The sequence below is a fragment of the Carica papaya genome, chromosome 4 (genome assembly GCF_054855325.1).
Source record: "Carica papaya isolate Zhongbai chromosome 4, ASM5485532v1, whole genome shotgun sequence".
In the NCBI taxonomy this organism is placed as follows: domain Eukaryota; kingdom Viridiplantae; phylum Streptophyta; class Magnoliopsida; order Brassicales; family Caricaceae; genus Carica; species Carica papaya.
Genome location: NC_142312.1, coordinates 24,844,771 through 24,871,449, shown reverse-complemented (window position 1 = coordinate 24,871,449; position 26,679 = coordinate 24,844,771). Strand labels below are relative to the sequence as shown.

General features: G+C 35.7%; 2 protein-coding genes across 2 annotated transcripts; one reads left to right on the top strand and one right to left on the bottom strand.

The window, feature by feature from the left end:
- Nucleotides 1–13,105: 13,105 nt before the first annotated feature.
- SRF6 (STRUBBELIG-receptor family 6) lies at nt 13,106–20,389 on the top strand. The gene is made up of 16 exons (XM_088218367.1): nt 13,106–13,319; nt 15,189–15,321; nt 15,414–15,485; nt 15,576–15,641; nt 15,725–15,796; nt 15,884–15,955; nt 16,308–16,379; nt 16,463–16,528; nt 16,632–16,694; nt 16,789–17,096; nt 17,617–17,900; nt 18,001–18,272; nt 18,447–18,579; nt 19,266–19,405; nt 19,529–19,685; nt 19,958–20,389. The coding sequence occupies exons 1-16, from the start codon at nt 13,220–13,222 to the stop codon at nt 20,102–20,104; spliced, it is 2,157 nt and encodes a 718-aa protein (XP_088074493.1). The 5' UTR covers nt 13,106–13,219; the 3' UTR covers nt 20,105–20,389.
- A 1,691-nt stretch (nt 20,390–22,080) lies between these two features.
- On the bottom strand, nt 22,081–26,679 carry RPT1A (regulatory particle triple-A 1A). Its single transcript, XM_022047237.2, has 10 exons — nt 26,458–26,679; nt 25,281–25,362; nt 25,065–25,156; nt 24,906–24,983; nt 24,641–24,702; nt 23,743–23,887; nt 23,329–23,547; nt 23,058–23,239; nt 22,489–22,664; nt 22,081–22,403 (listed from the first exon to the last, which is right to left on the bottom strand). The coding sequence occupies exons 1-10, from the start codon at nt 26,542–26,544 to the stop codon at nt 22,246–22,248; spliced, it is 1,281 nt and encodes a 426-aa protein (XP_021902929.1). The 5' UTR covers nt 26,545–26,679; the 3' UTR covers nt 22,081–22,245.

Sequence of the window (26,679 nt, the reverse complement as noted above, 5' to 3'; positions counted from 1 at the left end):
TATATATGTGGAATAATTTCGTGTATGAATGAAAAATGACATATTCAAGGTTTTCTAAGAACAAGTTGGACAGAAAAGTGAAGTAGATAATAAGAAAATTGGAAAAGGGTTCATCACGGGTAATGCGTAGACGTATCAGAGATACTTTAGAAGGGTCATATCTTGTAGTTGGCAAGATTGTTGCACGCTCATATGTGGATAATAGAGCCCTGTGATATATATCTCTACTAAAATGGCGATTATACATATATATATACACATACACACACACACACACATACAAAGACACGTATACAGATTGCTAATTACCAAATAATATATATAAAGGGGCAGACCATGAGAACGTGAAATGATCTCACCCAGTACTCAAAAGTGAATCTACTCGACCACAACATGTTATAAATTACAGGCTGATCATGACGTCATGTCTTGTCTATTTACATAAATATATATGAATTATCATTAAAAATGAATTTAAGCAATAAAAATTAAAACTAAAATATTAAAAACACACTTTTAGTTGAATTTTTAACTAGCCTTGCTTTATTTATGGTGTAACACCCCAACCCTTTCTTTTTATTTTATTTTATTTTTAATTATTGTTAGAATATAATTATTATTTATGTAATAATATATTGAATTTAATTTATTTTAATAGAATAATAATAATAATAATAAGTTGTAAAAATTATTTAAGCATTTAATTAAAAACAATATTAGAAAAAATGGGTGAAATTTGGATTATGTGAGTATTTTTGAAAGAAAAATTAAAAACCGGGGATCAAAACGTAATTTAAAAAAATTACGCCACGTCAGCTACCCGGTCAGCAGCCCTGGCCAACCAAGACGCGCCGCGTGGCAGAGACGCTGACGCGGGAGGCCACGTGGGTGATCCACGTGCGCGTGATCGAACGGCTGAGATCTATTCCTGCGCGCACGGATGGCCCAGATTGAATCACACACAGACGGTCCAGATTGCATCACGATGAACGGCCCATATTTATTTTCTATTTAATCGTGATCGGACAATACAGATTGAATCGCGATGGACAGCTCCGATTAAAAGCGAATGGTTATAAATAATCTCATCCGCACCCAAATCCTAACCCTAGCCGCTAGAGCCCCTCGCCGGAGAAGACAGTCCAGCCGCCAGGGAGCTGACCGCCGCCGTATTGGAGCAATTTCTGGCAGCCAAACGAGGTAAAAATTCTCCCCTTTGCTCAGAATTTGATTCTAAACCCACCTATGGCCAAATCAGAGCAAAAACACCGGCCAATTGGCCGAAAAACGCCGCTGAAGCCCAGCGGCGCTGCCGTGGGTTGTCTCGATTTTTGCCTCCGATGAGGTCCTTTCCGATTCCTGTTCGATGTAATTTTTCCACCATTGTGACCTCCGTTCCCTCCTTTACAGGTTGACCGGCGCAAAACACCAAACTGCGACGCGAGCCGGAGGAGCCGTTGCACCGGAGAGCCCCACCGCCGATAAATTTTGGTTTTCTGTGTTTTTTCGGCCCACCGAGGGCCCTAGGGGTGTTTTCTCACAGGAACCAATGCAAGTTTGGCTGAATTCAGCCGAAAACGGCCAGAAACAGCCAACCCGAGGCGGATCGCCGCCGTGCCAGAATTTTAAAATTGGCCGAGTAGGCTCTGGGTCTGATTTTTGAGTTATTTTGGACATGTGTAGGTACTGTAAGCGTGTTTCACTTCCCAGAAAAAAATTCAAAAAATCCAGGGATTCTCCGTAGGTGCAGTGAAAATTTAGTTTTGAACGTCGAATCAGGTAAGGACCCCTCATCTTATTTTTTATCATGGAATTGAAGTCTGAATAAATGATAATACTGTATTTTGTACAAATTGAATAGATATGCATAATTATTTACGGTTACTAATGGAGCCCGAACCAGACATATTTCTCTGTCAATTCCTGTTTGATTTATTTTACAGTTTAAAAATATTATGTTATCTACTTTATTTATTCTATGGTTTTGAATGCATGAATCACTGTTTACTTCACTACTATTTGATTTTGTGAATCTAAGATATGTTTGTCTTGTTGGATGCACGTTGCTTGTTTAAGTATTCATGTTTGAATGGGTAACGGAGACTAAGGAAAAAAAAAAAGGAAAAAGGTGTGAATTGATAAACGGATAAGATGACAACCTCATTAGATATCCTGGGATATGGTGGACGGACCAAGTCCATAGGGAACCCTACCAGGAATGTTGTCTTATACTGAACGGGGTATGGAGACTTTAAATGTTTTGGTGCTCATACCGGACAGGGTATGGAGACTGCCCGCTTTATCCTCATACCGAACGGGGTATTGAGGTTTATTGTTTGACGCCAATACCGGACGGGGTATGGGGACAGCCCTGTAAATTAAGTTTGTTAAGGGAATAGTTCACATGTAGCAGGGACCCTTATGGATCCCCATGTATGCTAGTAGGCTGATGAAAAGGGGGCAATAGTTGTTTGATTATTGAAATATAAAAGTATGACATGTGCTATGTTATAGATTATGTATGAATTTATGATATCTATAATGTTATTGTTTCCATCGGCCATTTTTATAAATCTCACTGAGGTAAGTGGATGGTAGATGGTTTGATTATTGATAAATAAATTTGTTTAAAATTTGTACTCCATTGGTTGTTTTTGGTTTTCTACCAACCTTTACTTCTGTGACAGTGATATAGTGTGACGTTCTTATTGGGTTAGTGTAGCTCATTCCTTACTTAACCATTTCAGATCATGAGAACTTGATTCCCGACCCCAATCCACAAGAAGACAGCGAGTAGATGCTTAGATGTCTTATAGTTTTCTTTATAGTCTTTCATTTCTAGTATTTCCTTTAGAGGAGTTATTCTTTGATATTATTTAGTACGTTTAAGTATTGTGTAAGAGATATTAATCAGAACATTTTATTTCGTTTCCGCACTCAGATTTTTTTATATACATTTCCTTTTTAATTTTTGGGATCGTCACATATGGTAAATACATGTTATTATGTATATATATATGTAAAATGTGCTCAGTAATACAATATTTAATCCAGAGAATAAGGGAAACTCAGTCAGCTGATCCCGCCCTAGTAGCCCTCAAGAACAATGCAGAACAGGGAGTTAGTTCAGATTTTCGAGTCTCTGCCGATGGGTTACTCTGATTTCAGGACAGGGTGTGTGTTCCAAATAACAGTGAGTTGAAAAGAGACATCATGACAGAGGCTCATACCTCAAAGTTTGTCATGTATCCCGAAAACACCAAAATGTACCAAAGCATGCGACCTCAGTTTTGGTGGAATGGGATAAAAGGGGACATAACTGACTTTGTGTCTAAATGCTTGGTATGTCAGCAGGTCAAGGCAGAGCATCAGTGCCCAAGCGAGCTACTTCAGCCTTTACCGATTCCGAAGTGGAAGTGAGAACACATCACCATGGACTTCGTGACAAGGTTATCTAAGGTACGCTCAGGACATGACGCCATCTGGGTAATTGTTAACTGACTCATCAAGTCTTTCCACTTCTTAGCCATCAAGATGATCAATCCATTGGACAAGTTGGCAAAAATGTATATCTGAAAAATAGTTAAATTGCATGGGAGTCCCAGTGATAGTGGTGTCCGACAGGGACCCTAGGTTCACTTCTCGATTTTGGAGTAGCTTTCAGCAAGCCATGGGAACGAAGCTATCCCTCTGTACTGCCTTCCACCCTCAGACTGATGGACAATCAGAAAGGACAATCCGTACACTTGAGGATATGCTTTGAGTTTGTGTCCTTAACTCTGGGGGCCATTGGGACGACCATCTGCCCCTGATAGAATTTTCCTACAACAACAGCTACAAAGCGAGCATTGGCATGGCTCCGTATGAGGCGTTATATGGGCGTCCATGCATATCACCGATTTGTTGGAAAGAAGTGGGCGATAGAAAATTGTTCGGCCCGAAGTTGGTAGAGGAGACCACATCCAAGATAGTTAAGATCAGGAGGAACATTCAGACGGCTCAGAGCAGGCAGAAGAGTTACGTGAACACCCGGATGAGAGATTTAGCATTTGAGAAAGGCGACCGGGTGTTCCTTAAAGTCACTCATTTTAAGAGAATTAGTAGGTTCGACAGGAGGAGAAAACTGAACCCCCGATTTATTGGACCATTCGAAATCTTAGACAGGATTGGTACCGCCGCCTACATACTAGAACTACCTCCAGAGTTTTCTAAGGTCCACAATGTGTTTCATGTGTCCATGCTACACAAATACAACCCGAACCCCTCTCATATCTTAGCCCATGAACCCCTCCCACTCCAGGAGGACTTATCCTACAAGGAAGTACCAGTCGGCATTACGGATCGAAAGAGTAGATTACTCCACAACCAGGAAATATCATTTGTGAATGTCGTATGGCAGAACCACACACCAATGGAGGCTACATGGGAGCTAGAATCAGACTTTAGAGCTCAGTAACCTCAGTTGTTCGATCAAGAGTAAGAGAAAAATTTGAGGGACCAAATTTCTTTAAGGGGGGGAGAGTTGTAACACCCCAACCCTTTTTTTATTTTTTTATTATTTTTTTTATTATTATTGGAATATAATTATTATTTATGTAATAATATATTGAATTTAATTTAGTTTAATTTATTTTAATGGAAATAATAATAATAATAATAAAAATGGGTAAAAATTATTTAGGGATTTAATTAAAAATAATTTTGGGAAAAACATATGAAAATTTGGGTTTTAGGGGTATTTTTGAAAGAAAAATTGAAAACCGGATGTCAAAATACAATATAGAAAAATTAGGTCACGTTAGCTGCCCGGACAGCAGCCCCGGCCAACCAGGACACGCCGCATGGCAGAGACGCTGACGTGGAAGGCCATGCGGAAGGGATCCACATGGGCGATCCGCGTGCGCGTGATTGAACGGCTGAGATCCGTTCCCGCGCGCAAGGACAATCCAGATCAAAACGCGTACGGACGGCCCAGATTGAATCGCGCACTGACGACCCAGATTGCATCGCGATGAATGGTTCAGATTCATTTCCTATTTAATCGCAATCGGACGGTCCAGATTGAATCGCGATGGACGGTCCATATTGAATCGCGATGGACGGCTCAGATTAAAAGCGGATAGTTATAAATAATCTCATCCGCACCCAAACCCTAACCCTAGCTGCCAGAGCCCCTCGCCGGAAAAGACAGCTCAGCTGCCAGGGAGCCAACCGCCACCGCACCGGAGCAATTTCTGACCGCCAAACGAGGTAAAAATTCTCCCATTGGCTCAGAATTCGATTCTAAACCCACCTATGTCCAAATCAGAACAAAAATACCGGCTAATTAGCTGAAAAATGCCGCCAAAGCCCAGCAGCACCGCCGTGCGTTGTCTCAGTTTTTGCCTCCAATGAGGCCCTTCCCGATTCCCGTTCGACGTAATTTTTCCACCATTGTGACCACCGTTCCCTCCTCTATAGGTTGACCAGCGTAAAACACCAAACCGCGATGCGAGTCGGAGGAGCCGCTACACTGAAGAACTCCACCGTCGGTAAGTTTCAGTTTTCTATATTTTTCGGCCTACTGAGGGCCCTAGGGGTGTTTTCTCACATAAACTAATGCAAGTTGGGCTGAATTCGGCCAGAAACAACCAACACGAGGCAGATCGCCGCCGTGCCAGAATTTTAAAATTGGCCGAGTAGGCCCTGGGTCTGATTTTTAAGTTATTTGGGACATGTGTAGGTACCTTATGCGCGTTTCAGTTTCTGAAAAAAAAATTCAAGAAATTCAGGGACTGCCCGTAGGCGCAGTGAAAATCTAGTTTTGGACATTGAATCAGGTAAGGACCCATCATTCTATTTTCTATCATGAAATTGAAGTCTGAATAAATGACAATACTGTATTTTGTACAAATTAAATAGATATGCATAATTATTTACGGTTGCTAATGGAGCCCGAACCGGACATATTTATCTGTCAATTCCTGTTTGATTTATTTTACAGTTTAAATGCATTATATTATCTAATTTATTTATTCTATGATTTTGAATGCATGAATCATTGTTTACTTCACTACTATTTGATTTTTTGAATCTAAGATATGCGTGCCTTATTGGATGCACGTTGCTTGTTTAAGTATTCATGTTTGAATGGGTAACGGAGACTAAGGAAAAAAAAAAAGGAAATGGGTGTGAATTGATAAATGGATAAGATGACAGCCTCACTAGATATCCTAGGAGATGGTGGACGGATCGGGTCCATAGAGAACCCTGCTGGGAACGTTGTCTCATACCGGACGGGGTATGGAGACTTTAAATATTTTGGTGCTCATACCGGATGGGGTGTGGGGACGGCCACTTCACCCTCATACCGGACGGGGTATTGAAGTTTATTGTTTGGCGCCCATACCGGACGGGGTATGGTGATGGCCTTGGAAATTAAGTTTGTTAAGAAAATGGTTCACGTGTAGCGGGGACCCCTATAGATCCCCATGGATACTAGTAAGCTGATGAAAAGGGAATAACTGTTGTTTGATGATTGAAATATAAAAGTATGACATGTGTTACGTTACAAATTATGTATGAATTCATGATATCTATGATGTTATTGTTTTTATGAGTTATTTTTATAGATCTCACTGAGGTAAGTGGATGGTAGATAGTTTGATTATTGATAAACGAATTTGTTTAAAATTTTTACTCCATTGGTTGTTTTTGGTTTTCTACCAACCTTTACTTCTGTGACAGTGATATAGTGTGACGTCCTTACAAGGCCAGTGTACCTCATTCCTTACTTAACCATTTCAGATCAGGAGGAATTAGTTCCCGAGCCCGATCCACAAGAAGACGGCGAGTAGATACTTAGATATTTTATAATTTTCTTTATAGTCTTTCATTTCTAATATTTCCTTTAGATGACTTATTCTTTGATATTGTTTAGTACGTTTAAGTTATTTTGTAAGAGATATTAATCAGAACATTTTATTTTGCTTCTGCACTCAGTTTTTTTTATATACATTTGCTTTTTAATTTCCGGAGTCGTCACATATGGTAAATACATGTTATTATATATATATATATATATATAATAACATGTATTTACCAAAATGTGCTCAGTAATGCAACATAAAATTCAACCCCATTATTAAACTTTTTAAATAAACACTGTCTTTTTTATATCTTTAAAAATGGATATTATAATAAAATATATAGATTATTTGCAAAAATCATATAAACAATTTCAAATTCTCACTAAAACTTACATACTCACAACTTGACATTCTTTTCACTGCCTTGTAATAATTAATTAACACTTAAATGGTAGTTTTTACTAATTAACCTTTGTGACCTTATCAGTTTTTATGATTTCATCAATAATTAATGGCATGTTTGGTATGAATTAGAATTTTTCTTTTATTAACTTTTATGATTTCATCAATAATTAATGACATGTTTGGTATGAATTAGAATTTATCTTTTATGATCGATCAACAATCCTGAATTGAATTAGTTTCTCCTCAACAAATAAGTGTTTGGACCAATAGAATCATACCTAATGGAGAGATGGTCGGAGAGGTGATAAAATCCTATACCTTTCGTTACAAAACCAATAAACCCGAAAAAGATGGAATATTTTGTGAAAGAAGTTTTGGAGTTATAAAGAGGGAAACTTGTGCTTGTGATCGAAGATGAAAAAGAAGACTGAAATTTTATGAACATGGTTGAGTTGAATGTGTTAATTATTGAATATGAAGAAATCAAGTAGGATACATAAAATTGATATGTCCATCAACTCATGTAAAGTATTTGATATTTCTTTATGTTTCTTATAGTTTTATATAATAATTAAAAAAAAAAATTGAAGTCACGTGTTTAACAAAGAAGACTTTTGAAATTTTAATTGTGAATTAAAATTATTTTCTGAAAGGTATACATTATAATTTTTAATTTTATACTTTAACAATAAAATCCCTGAGACAGCTGGAGATGATAGAGAAATGCAGCAATTTCATTACTAAAAATATTGCAGAGTACGCATTTCCTTCTTTATTTCTTTTTTGACAATTCAAAATAAACTAATTATTTCTTAGAAATTTCTCTACCCAATATTTTTTATATTACAAAATATTTCATAATTACCGTATAAATCTAATTATAATTTATATTATTAAATCAAATCAAAATTAGGAATCCAGACTTTGCTCTGCCGAGACCAATCGAAATCGAAGAACTGTTTTTAGAAAAAAAAGGAAGCACAATTATGAGGCAACAGGTGGGAGTTATGGCGCTCCCAATAATTAAAACATTTTACATATTTCGAATTTGCATGTGGGTATTGAAGTATGTGCGTGTGTGTGTGTGTGTGTGTGTATATATGTCTGAGTGTATATATATATATATATATGTATATATGTCTGAGGGGAGGATGATTAGGTGACAGAGCACCTACTTTTGTAGGTTCAGTCTTGAAGTTTTATATTAATAATTAGTATTGTTATTCGTTTCACGGGTGCACGCGAAGCACAAGGTTCTTCTGCTTTTGGAATTTGTCACGGATACCGGTGAGTGCTGACCCTTGACTTTCTGGTATTCTCATTTTTTGATTGTAATTGCTCTGAAAATTTTTCAAAAAATAAATTATTAATTTAATATAAAAATTATATAAATAATTTATAATTTATATTTTTTTATACAAAAATTAAAAATATCAAATAAAATTTACGAGAATAATTCTTATAAAAAAATAATTAATAATTAAGAAAATAAATTAAAAATAAATAATTGAACGTTCTATTTACAATTCTCTTGTAGATCGGGTTTTGTATCATATTTTTTTTTATTTGAAATTATTAATAAAAGAATGAGTTACACTAACCCAACAAAAACATCACACTACTTACCGACACAGAAATGAAAGTTAGTAAAAATAATAAAAACAACTAATAAAAATCTTAATTTAGTAAAATCGTTTATCATAATTAAAATCATCTACCGTCTACTTACCGTAACGAGATTTATGAAAACAACTTATAGAAGTAATGACATAACACATTTTATAATTTCATATGCAATCAGTTAGAATAACAATTTTCTCTTTTATCAGCTTACTGATATCTAGGGGGGTTCAAGGGATGTCTCCATAACGCGTGAACCCTTTCATTTAACATTTTCAATTAACGAGTCGTTCCCATATTCCGTCCGGTATGAGCACCAAATTACTAAATCTCGATACCTCATCCGATATGAGGGTGAAACGGGTTGTTCTCATACCCCATTCGGTATGAGGATGAAATGGGTCGTCTTCATACTCCGTCCCATATGAGTGTCAAATAACTAAATCTCAATATCCCGTTCGGTATGAGACAACATTCACGATAGAATTTTCTATGTACCCGGTCCGTACATCATCTCTCATAATATCCAGTAAAGCTGTTGTTTCGTCCATTCACTTAATCACACAATTTTTCATTTACCTTTAATCTCCAGTTTCTCAATTCAACCGTGATCACATAAAAAAACAAAACATGCATCAGGGAATACGATCACATCCCAGCTTCTCAATTTAACCATAGTTACATAATGCAAATAATACATGCATTCAAAACTATAAAATTGATCAATCAGATATTATCATGCATTCAACCTGTAAAATAAATCAACAGAAAATAATTTTCAGTTATGGTTCCATTATGGATATTTTCTAAATTGCAGAGAATACTGTATTACTGTTAATTAGACTTCAATTTTATAATAGAGAATAAGGTGAGAGATTCTTACTCAAATTGATGCCCGAAATGCTAAACTTGCTGACTGCACATACTGGCGGTCTCCGGGTTCCATAAATTTTTCTTCGGGGATTAAAACACGCTACAAGTACCTAAAAATATCCCAAAAAATAAAAAATCAGTGTTAGGACCCCTTTTTGGCCAATTTTGAAATTTCGGTATGGCGGCTTCGCCGTGCTTCGGCGATGGCACCACCTCCCGCAGCGGCAGTTTGCCTCAAGTCAACTATTTTCGGTCGCTTTCGGCCGATTTTGTATCAATTCTTGTGAGAAAATACATTAAGGGGCATCGGTTAGCCGAAATAGTCAAAAAAACTGAAACTCACCAGTGACGGGGTCCTCCAGTGCAGCTGCTCCGTTGGCTCACATTTGCATTTGAGTGTTTTACTTCGATCAACCTGTAGAGAAGGAAACGATGATTACAATGATAGAAGAATTACGTAGAACAGGAATCGGGAAGGGCCTCATCGGAAGCGTTTTAGTAATTTCTCATAGCGACGTCGTCGGGGCTTTACCTGCAGTTTTCAGGCAATCAACCGATTTTTTTGCTCTGATTTGGCCATGGGGCTGTTTAAAATTGAATTTCGAACAAATGAGAAAATTTTTACCTCTTTTGGCAGTCGGAAGTGGCTCAGGCTCAGTGGTGGGTGGCAGAGGCTTCCTTTCCGGCGGCTGGGTCTTCTTCTCCGGTGGGGGGTCTGGTGGCTGGGGTTAGGATTTGGTGTGAATAAGGTTATTTATATCCGTCACCTTTTAATCTGGATCATCCATCGCGTTTGATTTAAACCGTTCGATCACGATTAATCAAGGGAGTGAATCTAGACCATTCATCGTGATCTGATCTGGACTGTTCGATCGCGTTTAAATAGGAAGTTGATCTGAACCGTTAATTGCGTTTAAATCTGACCTTTGATTGCGTCTGGAGAGGGATCGCATCTGGGTCATCCGTGCGTGTGAGAGCGAATATGAACCATCTAATCGTGGGCACGCGGATCGCCAGCATGGCCTCTTGCATGGCACCACATCAGCGTCCCCTTGCCACGTGGCAAGCTCCGGTTCGTCGGAGCTGCTGACTGGGTGTCCTACGTGGTACAACTTTTTAAAATTATATTTTAACCCCCAGGTTCCGATTTTTCTTTCAAAAATACTGTTAGAACCTAAATTTTCACCAATTTCTTCCAAAATTATTTTCAATTTCATTATTCACCTATTTTTCTTCATTTTTATATTAAATTAAAATTAAAAAATTATATTTATAATTTAATTTTAAATACATCAAAATTAATTGGGTATTACATTTTTTATTTTGTTTTAGGGTTAAAAAATATTGTAATTTTTTAAATGTATTTATATGCATACTGTTAGGGATAGTCTTCCAAAACTTTAAAATAGGGTTTCTGTTTTCTTCATTTGCAAGAAGAAGCCAACTACCCTTTATTCATTTGCTTTCCTTTTGCAAATTGTAACTTCCCTTTAACGGTGGAAACATATATATATATATATATATATATATATATAAAAGACAAAGATCGAGTAGTTTGTTATTATTATTATTATTAATTTAATTAATTAATAAAAACTATTTTAAAGTCATGATTTTATTTATTTTTAATTAAAAATTAACATAAAAAAAAAATATTATAAATCAACAAAAATTATCATTAATTTAATAATTTACCATACAACCTACAATCTGCTATCAAATTTACATAATATAATGCTGTAAAAACTCATTCTTTATCTACTCAAAACTAAATAGATTAACATATATTTTTAGACTTTCAATTACAAGTGAATCATAGAATTTATTAATTTGTTGGATATGTTTTACATTGTCAATTATAATGTTTGATTTAATTAAATAAAAAATTTAATTTATTAATATTTTAATAAAATTAAATGATTTAATTGAATTAACAAATTTATTATATTTCTAAATAAAATTTTCCAACTAATAAAATAACCGCGGATGAGAAAACAAACTTAAATCTTTAATGGGTCAAAGGAAATAATAATTAATGAATTAGCAAATAAAAAGGCCACCGACTTGACTTGCGGACGTGGAGGGGAATATGTGTAACGGACAAAACTCGTCTGACAATTAAGCGCCACGTGGCATGCCAACTGGCAACCACCCATTTGAGCATTTTTCTGAAAGCCCCATTTCTCCTACCTATTTTATTTTATTTCTTATATTTTTAATTTATTTATTCTTAGATTGTACTACTATTAAATAACCTCCACATTTTTTATTTTTTTTAATGTTCTTTTATGTGTCATTGTCACTTCCATATGGGTGTATCCCTTGACACATGTTCTCCCCTTTTAAACACTTGTCATCTCTTAAATTATATATATATATATATATATACACACACACACAATTGCCATTTAATCAAACACAAAATATTTTTAAAATTATTCATATTATTTAAAAATTAGTAGAATGAAAATGAATTTTTGTCACCTGTTATTACTTAATTAATAAATATAAAATAATTATTTTTTTAGAATATAATAAATTTATTAAAATTAATATAAATAAATCATCATAATTTTATCTATACATTAATAAATGAAACTAGTTTATAAAAAATAATCAATTATTAGCTATGAAGAACAATTACGCCTACCGTAAATAATGTAATTAACAGAAGTTCATAATTACTACTTACAAATCTCACCGGCTTTCATAAACACAAAAGATTTGTTTACATTTGCGGGATTTATGGGGTTAAAGTTTTGACTAATTGATTCTTCAAAGTAATGATGAGATTAAGAAGCAATCAATCAAATCTTCAAAGTAATGTTAGATCATGAAAGCTACTACTCTCTAACACAACACCCCCCCCCCTCCTTTATAAAAATACTATTCGTAATCCTCAACTAAATTCAAGTGAACAGATGCAAAAGCGTGTGAACCTTCTGAAAAAGGAAATATGTATATATATGTATGTATGTATATACAGAGAAATATTTTTATTTTTATAATTTTTTTTTAAGAAGATGACAATATGGCAAGTTTTGGAGAGGGGGCCAGTACCCACCTAATCAAAAACGTATTTTCTCTTTCCAACGAGCAACATAGAAAATAAAAGGAGAAAAGGGTAGTAAATGATGGAAATTTATTTTACAAAAATGGAAGCCAAAATGTGATTAAGATTTTTCTTTTTTTATTTTTTTATTTTTTAAAAAAAAGAATAAGGGGTGGAGGGGGATCAATTTTTTTTTTTTTCTTTTTTTTCTAATGTGGCTTTGGATTCTTCTGGCAAGTCGTGCCTGCCAGCTTTTGCCTGGTGTGGCTAAACGAGTATAAAATCTGTCTTCAATAATATATATTCTACAAATAAAAAATAAAAAAAAAAAAATCCAAGAAAGAGAGATTAAAAGTAGACCCATTTTCTGATTTCTGGGTTTTTTGAGTTGAGATTTCTGGGTCTCTAGTAGCAGAGAGAAATGGTGGAGAACTGGATGGTGGGGGTGGTCTTGCTGCTCACGCTCTCCATTTCAGGGTGGAAACCGAGCTGTGTCAATGGTGCCACAGATCCATCAGATGGTTAGTTCTTTTTCTCCCAAATCTTTTCTTTGCAAAATGGATTTGCATGTGTTAAAATCTTTTTCCCCAAATCTTCATTCGTCTTTTGCTTTTGCTACTTTTTGGGTCTGGTCCTGCTTCTTATCTGTGACTCGTGACTCAGCACTCACTGCAGAATATGCAGATTCTACTTTTCATTGCTGATTTTTATCTACTGAAATGGATAAATATACTGCCTTTAAAAATGGGTATTGGTTGTAGTTATGTAGATCAGTTCTTTACGATTGAAGTTTGAATCTTTATCCCAGTTCGGTGATGGGGTTATCTGTTAAAGCGAATATCTAGTTTGGAGTAGGTGATGTAAGGTCTCAGCTGAATGCCATTGATTTAGGAAATGAAAGCCGTCTTCCTCTCCGGGATTTGACTAGCAGCCGCAACTAGATTGATACTTCAATGAAATTCCCACTTTTTAATAGTTTTTTTGAGTTTTTTACAGTGATTATCCTATTCTGTCAGCTTTGCTAGAGGATTTATAAGTTGAAATTGGCGGTGTTATCTTTTCTAGTAGTGCGGCCAAGGTCCAATTACGAGAATTATGGCTGAATCCACTCCCAGCTGGTGCGGATTATGACAATGCTTTACTTGTGAGAGAGACAGGCTGTGATAATTGAATTGCTCATCTTCTAGCTTTCACTTTTTACCCCCCATGAAAGCTTTGATGCTTAAACGTTTATCCATGGCTCATCATTAGTTTTCATTTCAAGTCTCTTTTCATGTATTTTTCAGGTGTTAGACTTCGTTTCAGTTTTGTTGAGTTGAATTTTTGAACTTGGAAGCAAAAGATGGGGTTTAAAGAATTTGAGATCATTGATTTTGGTCATTTAGAAACAAAAAAAAAAAAAAACAGATTGGTGTTTTCGACATGATTAATCCTTAAAGAAAAGGCAGCAAAACAGATGCAGAGAAAAAAACAGTTTAACGCCCCAAACTTGGTTGAATGACTTCTTCCTGTGTCATGTATCTCCTGTTGTAGTAATAGTCTTCAGAAACACCGAGTATTTAGTTGTGCTCGTGCTGTTTTGGTTAAAAGATTCCTTGCAGTACTACCTACTTGTGCATTCCATTTTTCAAGCCTTCAATATTATATATGCTTTTGCTACTCTTGTTTTGACTTTTCCTTGGCCATTCAAGCTTCCACTAAAAAATTAAAAGCTCACGTATGGTTCACAAAACTGACATACTATAAAATCAGTTAAGTTTTGCTGTGGACTGAGTTGCCATCCTCTTGAACATGATTGTCTCTAGTGTCTGTTGCCAACGCCAGCATTCCATAAGTGATAATAGTTTGTCTTCTTCCACTGGTTTTAGAAGAAGGGTAACATAAAGTAGTATGTACGGCAAACATGTCAGTCTTGGCATTTAGAGAATCAAGGGGAGGAAAAGCTGGCAATAACTTCTGGAACTCCAGGGTTGATTGATGAGGTTGTAGATATCAGATTAAACCACATCATACAAGTTTGCTTTGATGAAAGAAGAGAAAGAGAACATCCAACAGAGGAGAGAATAGGGCATTCTCCAATGAAAAACCGACAACCAAGAAAAGTACAGAAAATAAAGTAAAAATCCTCACGAAAAAATAGAGATTCAATTTCTTTGCAGAATAGATAAAGGTATCCCTTCAAACAACTGTAGAATTTAACCCAAAGCAAAGCAAGGAAAAATGTGTCTGCATTGTACATGTTAAACGAACAAGTTTTAATTGATAAGAGTTAAGTTTGCATTTATATCGCAAAAGTTGGAGGAAGCCTTGAATTAATTTTTTAATTTGCTTGGAATTTTTCCTTGTTATTCGACTTAATTAAACCCACTAGTGCTGAATGCCATGTGCAGTTTCTGCTTTAAATGCTATGTATAGCGGATTAGGTTCACCCCCGCAGCTATCACAATGGAGCTCAAGTGGTGGCGACCCATGTGGACAGTCTTGGAAAGGTGTCACTTGTTCAGGCTCGAAAGTCACAGAAATGTAATATCTTATGCCAGATCCACCTCCTCCCTTTGAGCATCTCTATTTTTTATTGAGTATTAATAGTTGGAATTTGTTTTCTCTTCTACCAGTAAAATATCTGGCCTTGGACTTTCTGGATCAGTGGGTTTCCAGCTAGCAGATATGAAGTCTTTAACTGAGCTGTAAGATCCATTGTCCTTAAATGATCTGTTCATATGTATTATATAGATATAAGTGAGTGTAATTACACTGGTCCTTGGTGAAATATGCAGAGATGTAAGCAGTAATAATTTGGGAGGTGATATACCTTATCAACTTCCTCCAAATGCCCAGAGATTGTATGTTTTCCTTTCTTGTTCCCTTGTTTGTTTTTCCATTTCTGAGTTTATGATGATATACATTAACAATTTTTGGTTTGCAGGAACCTTGCTAATAATCAGTTCACTGGAGGTCTTCCATGGTCCATTTCTCAGATGTCTTCCCTTAAATACCTGTGAGAACTCTTCTACTTGTTCATAATTCATATGCCACTTCTGAAAGTTCAATGTAACACTTTATCCCCTTCCTTTTTGGAGTTCAGAAACATTGGTCACAATCAGCTACAAGGCCCTCTTAGCGACATGTTTGGACAGCTCACTTCGCTCACCTCATTGTAAGATCTTCTCAAAAATTCCCATAGATAAAAGAGTACATTTATTGTAGGCTTTTTTTTTTCAATCAGCTGAAGAGCTCATGAAACAGTTTGGTTTATCGTTGCTATATATGGTTAATAACAGTCTTTTATACAATGTAAGAAATAAAAGCTCCTAACTGCTATTTGGATTTGTGTTTTGGACAAAGAGATATGAATTAAAGCAGGAAATGCAACTTACTTTAGATGCTTTCATTGGCTAGTATGCTACTTTTACGGTATTGTGAGATATAATACTAAAAAATTGTCTATAAGAACTATTTCTAGTTGATTTAATTGAAGTGATAAGGAAGAATTATTTTGTTTGCTTCAGGGATCTCTCTTTTAATTCTCTGACGGGTAACCTCCCTCAGAGCTTCAGTTCCCTTTCAAGTATGACCTCAATGTAAGCACTGAAAAATTGCTTCTTGTGGCTCACCTATTCAGTTTATATTCTTATTATTTTCCATCTAACTTATTCTTGTTCAGGTATGTGCAGAACAACCAGTTCACAGGAACGATCAATGTCCTAGCCAATCTTCCTCTTAATAATTTGTGGGTAGCTGGTGTATTTGTTACCATTCAGCCATAATTTTATCTTTCATGCTCATAAATGACTTGTAAATGATCCTTATAACATTTGCATCTTTGTGCTTAGGAATATTGCAAATAACCGTTTCACTGGATGGGTTCCTGAACAGTTGAAAAATATTAATTTACAGTGAGCATTTCAGACTGTGCTTTTAATTGTTATGGTTGTTATTCTTTCCGTAACAAATTTTATAAAATTTTAATATGAATAATCTTGATACCAGAAAAGATGGTAATTCATGGAACTCAGGGCCTGCACCCCCACCTCCGCCTGGTACACCTCCAGCAAGCAGAACTAACCGGAATCACAAATCTGGAGGCAACAATACTCCATCCAGTGGTGACTCTGGTGGAGGCGGAAAATCAGGAATAGGTGGTGGTGCAATAGCAGGAATACTGATATCCATCTTAGTTGTTGGGGCTGTAGTGGCATTCTTCCTGGTGAAGAAGAGAAGATCGAGGAGGTCAACCTCTGATATTGAAAAGCTTGATAATCAGCCTTTTGCTCCTCTAGCTTCAAGTGAAGTGCAAGGTAACAGCTTTTTATATCTGCTACTTTCATCAAGTTGACCATCATAACTGCAAAAATTGGCAGTGGGAATTATAGTTTATGTTATTTAAAAAAAAATGGTTTTTGTTGTTCTATCAAGATGAATCGCTGCAAAATTTGGATTTGATCTTATTCATTCATTACTAAATTGATTTTTCAAATTAAAGAAATTGAATTTAGAATCAATTTGCTGATTGGAGTTTCAAATGAAATACCAAGTGATTGCTCAACCATCCGAGTTGCTGAAAAAAATTATTTACATGGTTCTGGTCTTGGCCCATGCCCAAGCACATGGAATCAATGCTGGCACATATATAGAATAAAACTTGAGATATTATATTTGTGTTTAACTACTACATAGGTCAAGGGTATAGGCTGTTTTACACATTCGATGTGTTGTTCATTCTCAGAGCCAGTGGCTAACATTTTTAGTTCCTTTTTGCCATAAATTATTGTGCTTTGATCGCCTTCATTCAAGTTTTTACTTCTTATCTTATTACAGAGAATAAATCTATACAGACTTCCTCTGCATTTGAGACCAAGACATTTGATTCAGTTCCTGCAATAAACCTTCGACCTCCTCCTGCTGACCGTAACAAATCATTTGATGAAGATGATTTCCCAAAGAAGCTTTCTGTTGTAAAGAAAGTTGCCACAGTTCCTGCAAATGTGACATCATTTTCAATAGCAGACTTACAGATGGCTACTGGCAGTTTCAGTGTTGAAAATCTTCTTGGTGAGGGGTCTTTTGGACGTGTTTATCGGGCTCAATTTGATGATGGGAAGGTATTTTTGTTTTCTTACCTATTAATTTCTATAACTAGAATTGGAGCTTTAGTGCTTAGACTGCTCTCGTTTATCTTCATGTGCCTTGAAAATATCATAGGTGCTTGCCGTGAAGAAAATTGACTCATCAGCACTTCCTGGTGAAATGTCAGAAGAATTTACGGAGATAGTGTCAAGTATCTCCCGGTTGCATCATCCAAATGTAACAGAGTTGGTTGGTTATTGTTCAGAGCATGGACAGCACCTGCTAATCTATGAGTTCCATAAAAATGGCTCATTGCATGACTTCCTGCATCTGTCAGATGAGTATAGCAAACCATTGATATGGAATTCACGCGTTAAAATTGCTCTTGGAACTGCTCGTGCATTAGAGTAAGTAAATAGTAAATATTTGCCAAATTAGACATTTTCTTTTTGTTTTTTTTTTCCTTATCTTTGTGTAGCAGTCTTGTGACCTGCAAAGCAAGTTATTTGTAGAACAATATTCTTTTTATCTCTAGGATATTTTCTGAGTGGCTTTGAGGAACTGATACAAGGATCATACAGGTACCTGCATGAAGTCTGCTCACCATCCATTATTCACAAAAATATGAAATCAGCCAACATTTTACTAGATTCTGAGCTCAATCCTCATCTATCAGACTCTGGCATTGCAAGCTTTTCCCCAAATGCAGATAAGGTGAATTTTGAGATTCTTGGGGCTCTATTTAGTTGTAGTCAGAGAACATTTTGTGTTGGTGAACTTTTGTTCTTTTCAATTTGTGTATGTTTGCATGTAAAAACATGTATAATTGTTGAAAATGAAATCAGGTTTCGGAAATGGATAGACAAAATATGGGTTGAGTTTGAAAAGAATGAAAAAGCTATTTTCAAACTTATGCCATATTTTCATTCTCATTTTCTAAATTTTGTTTCCATTTTCGAAAAACTATACATATTTTTGTATATAAAACATTTATGCATATAGATGATAGAAACTCAAAACAAAAATAAAAATGGCATCGATGTTTTATTCATAGAAAAAATTCATTTCCATTTATATTATGTTTTACACTAGCATGACATAGTTATGCTTTTAATCTCATTTGTTCTAATTTTTCAAATGCAATATTATATTTATTCTTTGCGTTCTATGGTTATCCATCTTGATGCAAATCCATACTAACGCACGTGGCTTCTGAACTTCAGAATGTGGTAGAAACACCCACTTTGTATGACTTGTGAGAATTCAATTGTGATTGTAATTCCGTGCATCTCAACTATGAACAACAACAGTTCTGCATATGGACTGAATTGCATGAACCATGATTATCTTTTGTTCATATGTGCTGGAATTGAACTTTTTTTTTCGTGTAAAATATGAAGGTATTGAACCAAAACGATGAAGGGTCTGGATATAGTGCACCTGAGGTTGCCATGTCTGGTCAATACACTCTAAAAAGTGACGTTTACAGTTTTGGAGTTGTTATGCTGGAACTTTTAACCGGACGGAAGCCATTTGATAGGTAAATGCAAACACACCAACAATACTACAATGTCCTTGAGATGTTGCTATCTCCAACAGTTTGACGAATACCTGGTTAATAGTTAGTTAGTTAACAACTTGTAATGTTTATGTACTTCTATAGCTCAAGATCAAGGTCTGAGCAATCTTTGGTTCGATGGGCAACACCTCAGCTCCACGACATTGATGCTCTAGCTAAAATGGTTGATCCGGCTCTTAAAGGACTCTATCCAGTTAAATCTCTCTCCCGATTTGCTGATGTGATTGCCCTTTGTGTCCAGGTAACATCACAGCTTTTATGGCTACTTTGTGGAAATGGGATTCCAGAACTCAAAAGCTTATTTCTTTTTGCCGTGTTTTCTTTCTAAAGCAAAATGCTAATGGAGTCGTTTTCCTGGTGTTTGTTGTAATGTCCTGATCATGAAATGAGATTTCATAACTTAAAACTTCATTCTTTTTGTCATGTCCTCTTTCCAAAGCAAAATGCCAATGGAATCATTTACTGGTGTTTGTTGTAATGTCCTGATCCTTTATGGTGATTGTTGTGGAACAGCCGGAACCCGAGTTCCGACCACCTATGTCAGAAGTTGTTCAAGCATTGGTACGGTTAGTGCAGCGAGCAAACATGAGCAAAAGGACTATAGGAGTTGACCAAGGCGCATCACGAGGTGACGACCTGGGTACAAACGATTACATGTGATGGATTGTAGCACTGAGATTTCTTGGTTGGATGAACATTTAGATGCCCTTCTTTTTTCCCTTTAAAGGATTGTAATACTGCTGAGTATACTGTACACAGAAAACCCAAGTTGAGTTTGAAGTGAGGTCTGCACCCTGTAATATTCCAACGTAGTCTAGCTTCGAGCTTCTGAAAAATGAATTGGACAAAAACCAAGCTTCCCATTGTAACATGGCCGTCCTTTTTTCGTTGGTTGTCCCTTTATATTTGCTTCTTTCAACAATAAATATTTTATTCAATCCCAAATTTCCCGTAGTTTGAACTAACAACATATTATCTATCATCTGGGTGTTCTACTTAATAAATGTTTTGGTTTTTAGATTTGTAAAATTAACATTTTAAGTATCTAATTTGTAATGTATTATTGGAATATGTTTCTAATGTTACGTTTTAGATATCAGAATACTTCACCAATAAGGTAAGCCATATCTGTCTTCCTTATCCTCTCCCCTCCATACCTCTCAAAAGCTGGAGTCTTTGGGGAAAGTACCTCAACTTAAGTGATATGCATAGAACTGCATGTTGATAATAAAAAATGACTTCCTAAAGAGGAAGATAACAGAGATAACCATTGGCCAGACATCATTGATGAAAAACATATCAACAATTTCTATTTTTACCTTGTGTAGAAATTATGTTAAAATATAAACAATAGAATAAGAAGTTAAGAAATTTAAGTATTAAAATTACAATATAAACTTAATCTTTAGAACAAACCACTCATCCTATGTTTAGAATAAATTTTTACTCTATAAGTATTGTGAGACATTCAAATTTAATATAAGTTCAAAATAAAATGCAAATAAAGAAGAAAACAAAAAAAAAAAAATTCGCGGAAGGAGTAATTTGTTTTTGGATCTGGAACAAATGGATTCAAAAGATAAGAGAATTATGGATACCTACCAAAAAGAATAATTCAATCCATAATGATGTATCAGAAAATATAACATTTTTGTTACTTAGCCAACCATCGGGAGAAGCAAATACAACGGGTACACTAATCAGTAAGATTGATGATGTAGCAATTAATGTAAATAACTTAATTATTTTTAGATAATAGTAAATAGAAAGAACGCTCGTAAGAAATCTTATTGAAACTAAAAAATATAAGTCTGCCTACCATCCACACAAGAATAAATGGAGTTTTCCGAAAAAAACCTGCTAGTGGAGAAAAATCTCTTAGGAATAAAAGACAGAGCTAAAGAGAGACCCACAAGAAAAATAAATAGATTCTCGTATTTCTGAATTACTTATCCCTACAAAATGCCAGATGAGAAAGAACGATCTTAGAAAGGGATATAATGAAATTCTTTGATTAGTTTTTCCTCTAAAAATAATCTGGTTTTATTTGATTGATGGGGCCAACAAACAATTAATTTAATTTTAATTATAACAAATCAAATATATATCATTCAAAAACATAAAAATAAACAGGAAGTTCTTATTCAAAACATCTCGTGATCTTCAACCAGGAGTAAGTGCTATAACCTGTTTCCAATACTCGGCGGCTTGAGCAAACCAAGCCTCTGCAATTTCAGAATCTCCCTGTCGAATGGCCTGTTCTCCCCAGTAGGAATAGGCGGGTCAATTCCTTCCCTTAAAACCGTACTTGAGAGTTTCCTACCTCATACGGCTAGACAGTCAATGGAATTTTTACTTATTACATATATATATATATATATATATATTGAAAAAAAGAGCAATCTGACCTCATTCCAAACATAGCCTCAAGTTATTATTTCACACATAACATGAACACTGTTAAAAGCAAGGGGTTAATACTAGAAATGTAAAAACGTTAAACTCAAATCTAAAAACTGTGTAACAAGTGAAAAATGAACCATGCAGAAGAATTATCTTCACAACTGTAAGATCTACAATGGTACATAGATACGCCAAGCAAAGAATATCGATGAAGTTCCAACTTTTTCACGAGATTGGTAAAAAGTTTCATGATATAACCGCCAATGGACAAAAGTAGCGTGCAAATTGTGCAAAGCATGAACGTTCTCAGCATATAATTTTAAAACAACACATAGCAGCTAAAAAAGGCCCCAGAGCATCCATAGGGTAGACATATTCAAAATGGTTCTGACCCTAACTCAGTTGTAGACCATATATTTTGGTGTTGCACTGAACTTTTGATATCCTTTTATGACCTTATTCACAGCATCCAGGAAATCTTTCTCTGTCACTGTTTTTCTTCGTGCTCGAATGGCAAACATTCCAGCTTCCGTGCAGACACTCCTTATATCAGCTCCTGGAAAAATATATTCATAAGAATGGTCAAGCCGTTTAAATTTCAGCAGTGCATGAAGTATAAATCTAGAAAAAGGCATCTTTACCAGTGGAATTTGGACAAAGCCGAGCAAGGAGTTCAAAACGGATATCCCTTTCACAGTTCATTGTTCGTGTATGTATCTTAAAAATTTGTGTCCTACTCTCCAAATCAGGAAGACCAAACTCCACCTTACGATCCAATCGCCCAGGCCGTAGAAGGGCAGGATCAAGCGTGTCGGGCCTGAAAATTTATACCAAAAAACACAACACAAGACATTATGGACATGCTGAGAGAGAACCATCCTACACGCATAGCATATGTGCATGGAAGGAAAAGAAGAATTAGTTAGAGCATAATGCCTCAAATATGATAAACAAAAAACACAACACAACAAAACACGGACATGCTGAAAGAACTATCCATAGCATACATGTATAAAAGAAAAAGAAGAAATGGTCAGAGCATAATGCCTCAAATATGATAACCAGAAAACTCAATACAAGAATGACATGCTGAAAGAACCATTCTATAGGTATAGCATACATGTTTAGAAGCAAAAGAAGAAATAGTAACAGCATAATGCCTCAAATATGATCAACAGTGCAGGAAGGATCGAAATGCCAGAGAACTAACCTATTTGTTGCCATGAGCACTTTGATGTTCCCACGGGCATCAAACCCATCAAGTTGATTCACAATTTCAAGCATTGTACGCTGAACCTCATTATCACCACCCACACCATCATCAAAGCGTGCACCTCCAATGGCATCAACTTCATCAAAAAAGACTATACAAGCCTTTTTTGACCGTGCCATCTGCAACAGAAATGCTCTAATCAGATATCTTCACCACCATACCACAAAAGATAACTACGTCGAGAACAAAAATAGCCACCAAAACTGACCTGGAACAGTTCACGGACCATCCGAGCTCCCTCACCAACGTATTTCTGAACAAGCTCACTCCCAATAACACGAATAAAACAAGCATCTGTCCTATTAGCCACAGCTCTAGCTAAAAGGGTTTTTCCAGTTCCAGGGGGACCATAGCAAAGAACTCCTTTGGGAGGATCAATCCCGAGCTTTACAAATTTCTCAGGGTGAAGCATGGGCAGCTCAACAACCTAGAAAGAGAAAATATATAATGACATGCATCTGAAGTATCCAGGCAACAAATCCAATTTCCAGATGATATGACCTAATTTGTTAACTAATGAAAAAAATTTGCTGTTGGTAATATAAAAAAGATACTTCAAGGGGCTGGCTGATTAGGAGGTTTGTATTCAAAGAGAATTGTTGGGTTGAGGAATTATACATACTTCTCGCATCTTTTCAATCTGCTCCTTACATCCACCAACATCATTATATGTAACATCCGGTTTCTCTTCCACTGTCATCATGGTCACACTTGGATCAATTTTGGGAGGCAAAGGAATCTGTATTTGATATTTATTTCGATCAACCCTGCATAAGAGAACAATGGTAAATTAAAGGGATAGACTTCTATATGCAGTAAACTTCAGAACAAGGCCTGACCTCACAAAAAGAGGAATTGCACAGAAAAGGAAAAAAAGATTATGAAGAATAGATAATATACAAGTAACAATTCCAAATGATTCTGTAGATAAGGCATTGTACTTGGCTTTGTGCCTTTCTGCCCTCTAGCAAATAAATAAGTAAATATAGCAGAAAAGTGATGTGTTTTTACGTGGCAACCAATTCACCTTGATTCTCAACTAAACAATATATTCAGTGAACAATTGAAAATTTCCGAACATGAACCAATTTCCAAAACTTTTTTAATCATGGAAACAAGTTCTTCCTAAAATCTAACATATCATTACGATAATAATGAATCCATTAAGAAAGAGAGTCTCCTTCTAGAAGCAACAGCTATCCTCTGGTTTCCCCAAACACCCCTTGAGAGTATCAGTTCAGGCACATAACTAAGCACATGACACAAAAGAAATATAGATCTTTAAAATATCAACACAGAAGCATTGCAAGTAGCAAACAACTAAAAGCAACATAAAGTCTCCTGCTTCATTGTTGAGGATCACAATATAACCTAGAATAGAAATCACAAATCAATTTCAAATAGAAGGGAAGGAAAAGCAACTTCACTTGTTTTGCCAAAATATATATTATGAGAAATGTGGGAAAAAAGATGCTCACTCATAAGAATCAAGAGAAGAATTTAACAAACAGAAAATATACCCAACTCGCATGCCTTCTTCTATATCAGTAGGGGAAACTTTGTCACCCAATCCAACAACAAACTGCAGTTGAGAAAGTAAAAGGCAAAATAAGATTAGTTCTGATTTGCCAAAAATTTATCAATAAAAGATGAACGGTAGGTTGGCCAGCATCTCATACATGGTAACCACTGAAAGCTCCTAGAAGCCACTTTTATGAAACTCTCATATTTGTTCCAGAACTGTACTCACAACTTAAAAAAAAAGTTTTCGTAAGTTAATTATACCTTTGCAATTTGCTTAACATTAATTACATATTTAGCGTCTTCTGTGTTTGGATTGATTATCTTTGTGCACCTTGCGACCTGGTCAGGAAAACAGCCAGTAATTAGAAACTTATATCAGATGAAAGCATTTTTGTGATATCCACTTCAAAGAGACAATACCTGAAGAGGTTGTTCTTCCTGCATCATTTGTTTATCAGAGACAAGGTCCCACTGGCTGGGTGCCGCCAATCCAGTGTCAGATTCCTTAATACCTATTTTAAAATTCAAAGTTGCCAAGCCATTATAGGAATTCAGAATTTAAATATCACAACTATTTAATCATGCAGAAATAAATTGAACTGACAGAACCCAACACTGATGAAAAGAGAAGCGTACCACATAAATCATTGACCTTCTTGGCCATTTCTTTAATTTCCTTCTCCACTTTTTTTATACTAGCAGAATAAGGTCCTAAGCCCTGCAGAAACCTTACAAGCTTAGCTAAAATGGTAACATAAACATTTTTAAGGAAATAGTATTGACAGGAGCAAAGATATATTAACCCTGTTAATCAAAAGAAGAGATGGTCAATCAAACCACAACAAAGGTATACCTGGAGAGAACTTACCAGTGCCTGTGTCAAAATTTATCAACCCAAATTAAACAATCAACCCTATTTCAAGAAACAACAGGTGATTTATCCTATGTAATAGATGACTGGAATGGTCCTAAACATCAGTTGATTTATCTTTTGCTTCATTGCATTAAAAAAGAATTCTGAGAATCCAGTTAGTTTCTTATAACTAAAATTTCCAAAGAAAAAAGTCATAATAATAAGTTGGCAATTCCATTTCCTGTACAAAGTTTCTTTTTGCATTCTCAAGTAATCTCTCTTATGTGTTAAATGATGCATGACACAGAGGATAATGAAATATAAGTGGAATTTTTTTCAAATATCTCTATTTCATTTTTGCATTTCTGGTTAATGTCTCTAATTTGCAATGACATAAACAAGGGCACTATATCTCCAAGCAAACGTAAGGCACATGTAATTTGAGAGATACATCTAAGCCCACCCCAATCAGCATATAGATCGAAGTGCCCAAGATTGTCCGCCTATCACAGAAAAGCTCAGGAAAAAAAAAAAAAGGAGCTGACTTTATTTCCCCGTAACCCAACACAGTTTTACAGACATGAACTTATTGATTTGTACTAGCTCACCTTAGTAGTCATTTATATACACTTGAAATCCCTAAAACCTAGGTCTCTACCACGCCAACCTGCTATTCTGGTCAATTTACTTTAGTTAAAATTTCGACCATGAAAACGCAAAATATCGTATGCCATAAACGCAAATGAAGCATAACGAACGTAGAGAAACAACTAAGGTTAAATGCTAGAGAGGCGGCACAAGCAAACTGCACAAGATTCCACCAAACACAAAATCCAAAGTGAAAAACAAAAAAGATAAAACTAAAATCACTAAGATAATTGAAGATTGACTGGATGCAAATCTAAGATAAGCAAAAAAGCAGGGAGTTTCTAGGGTTTTTGATGAGTTAGTAGAGCTTACATATGTTTTGAGAAGAGCGATGTCATCTTCGTCGAGAGGACGTGGATTCTTCTCGTCCTTGACCTCATCTTCTATGTCCCGCCCCATTTCTCCCTACTGCGTTCGATTTGATTCGATGAAAATGAGTGAAATGGAGAGAGGAAGATTGAACTTCAGCGCAAGGGTTCTTTCTTGTTGGAGAGGAAAGGAGAGAGCAAAAGAGCAGCTAGCCGATGCCTATTA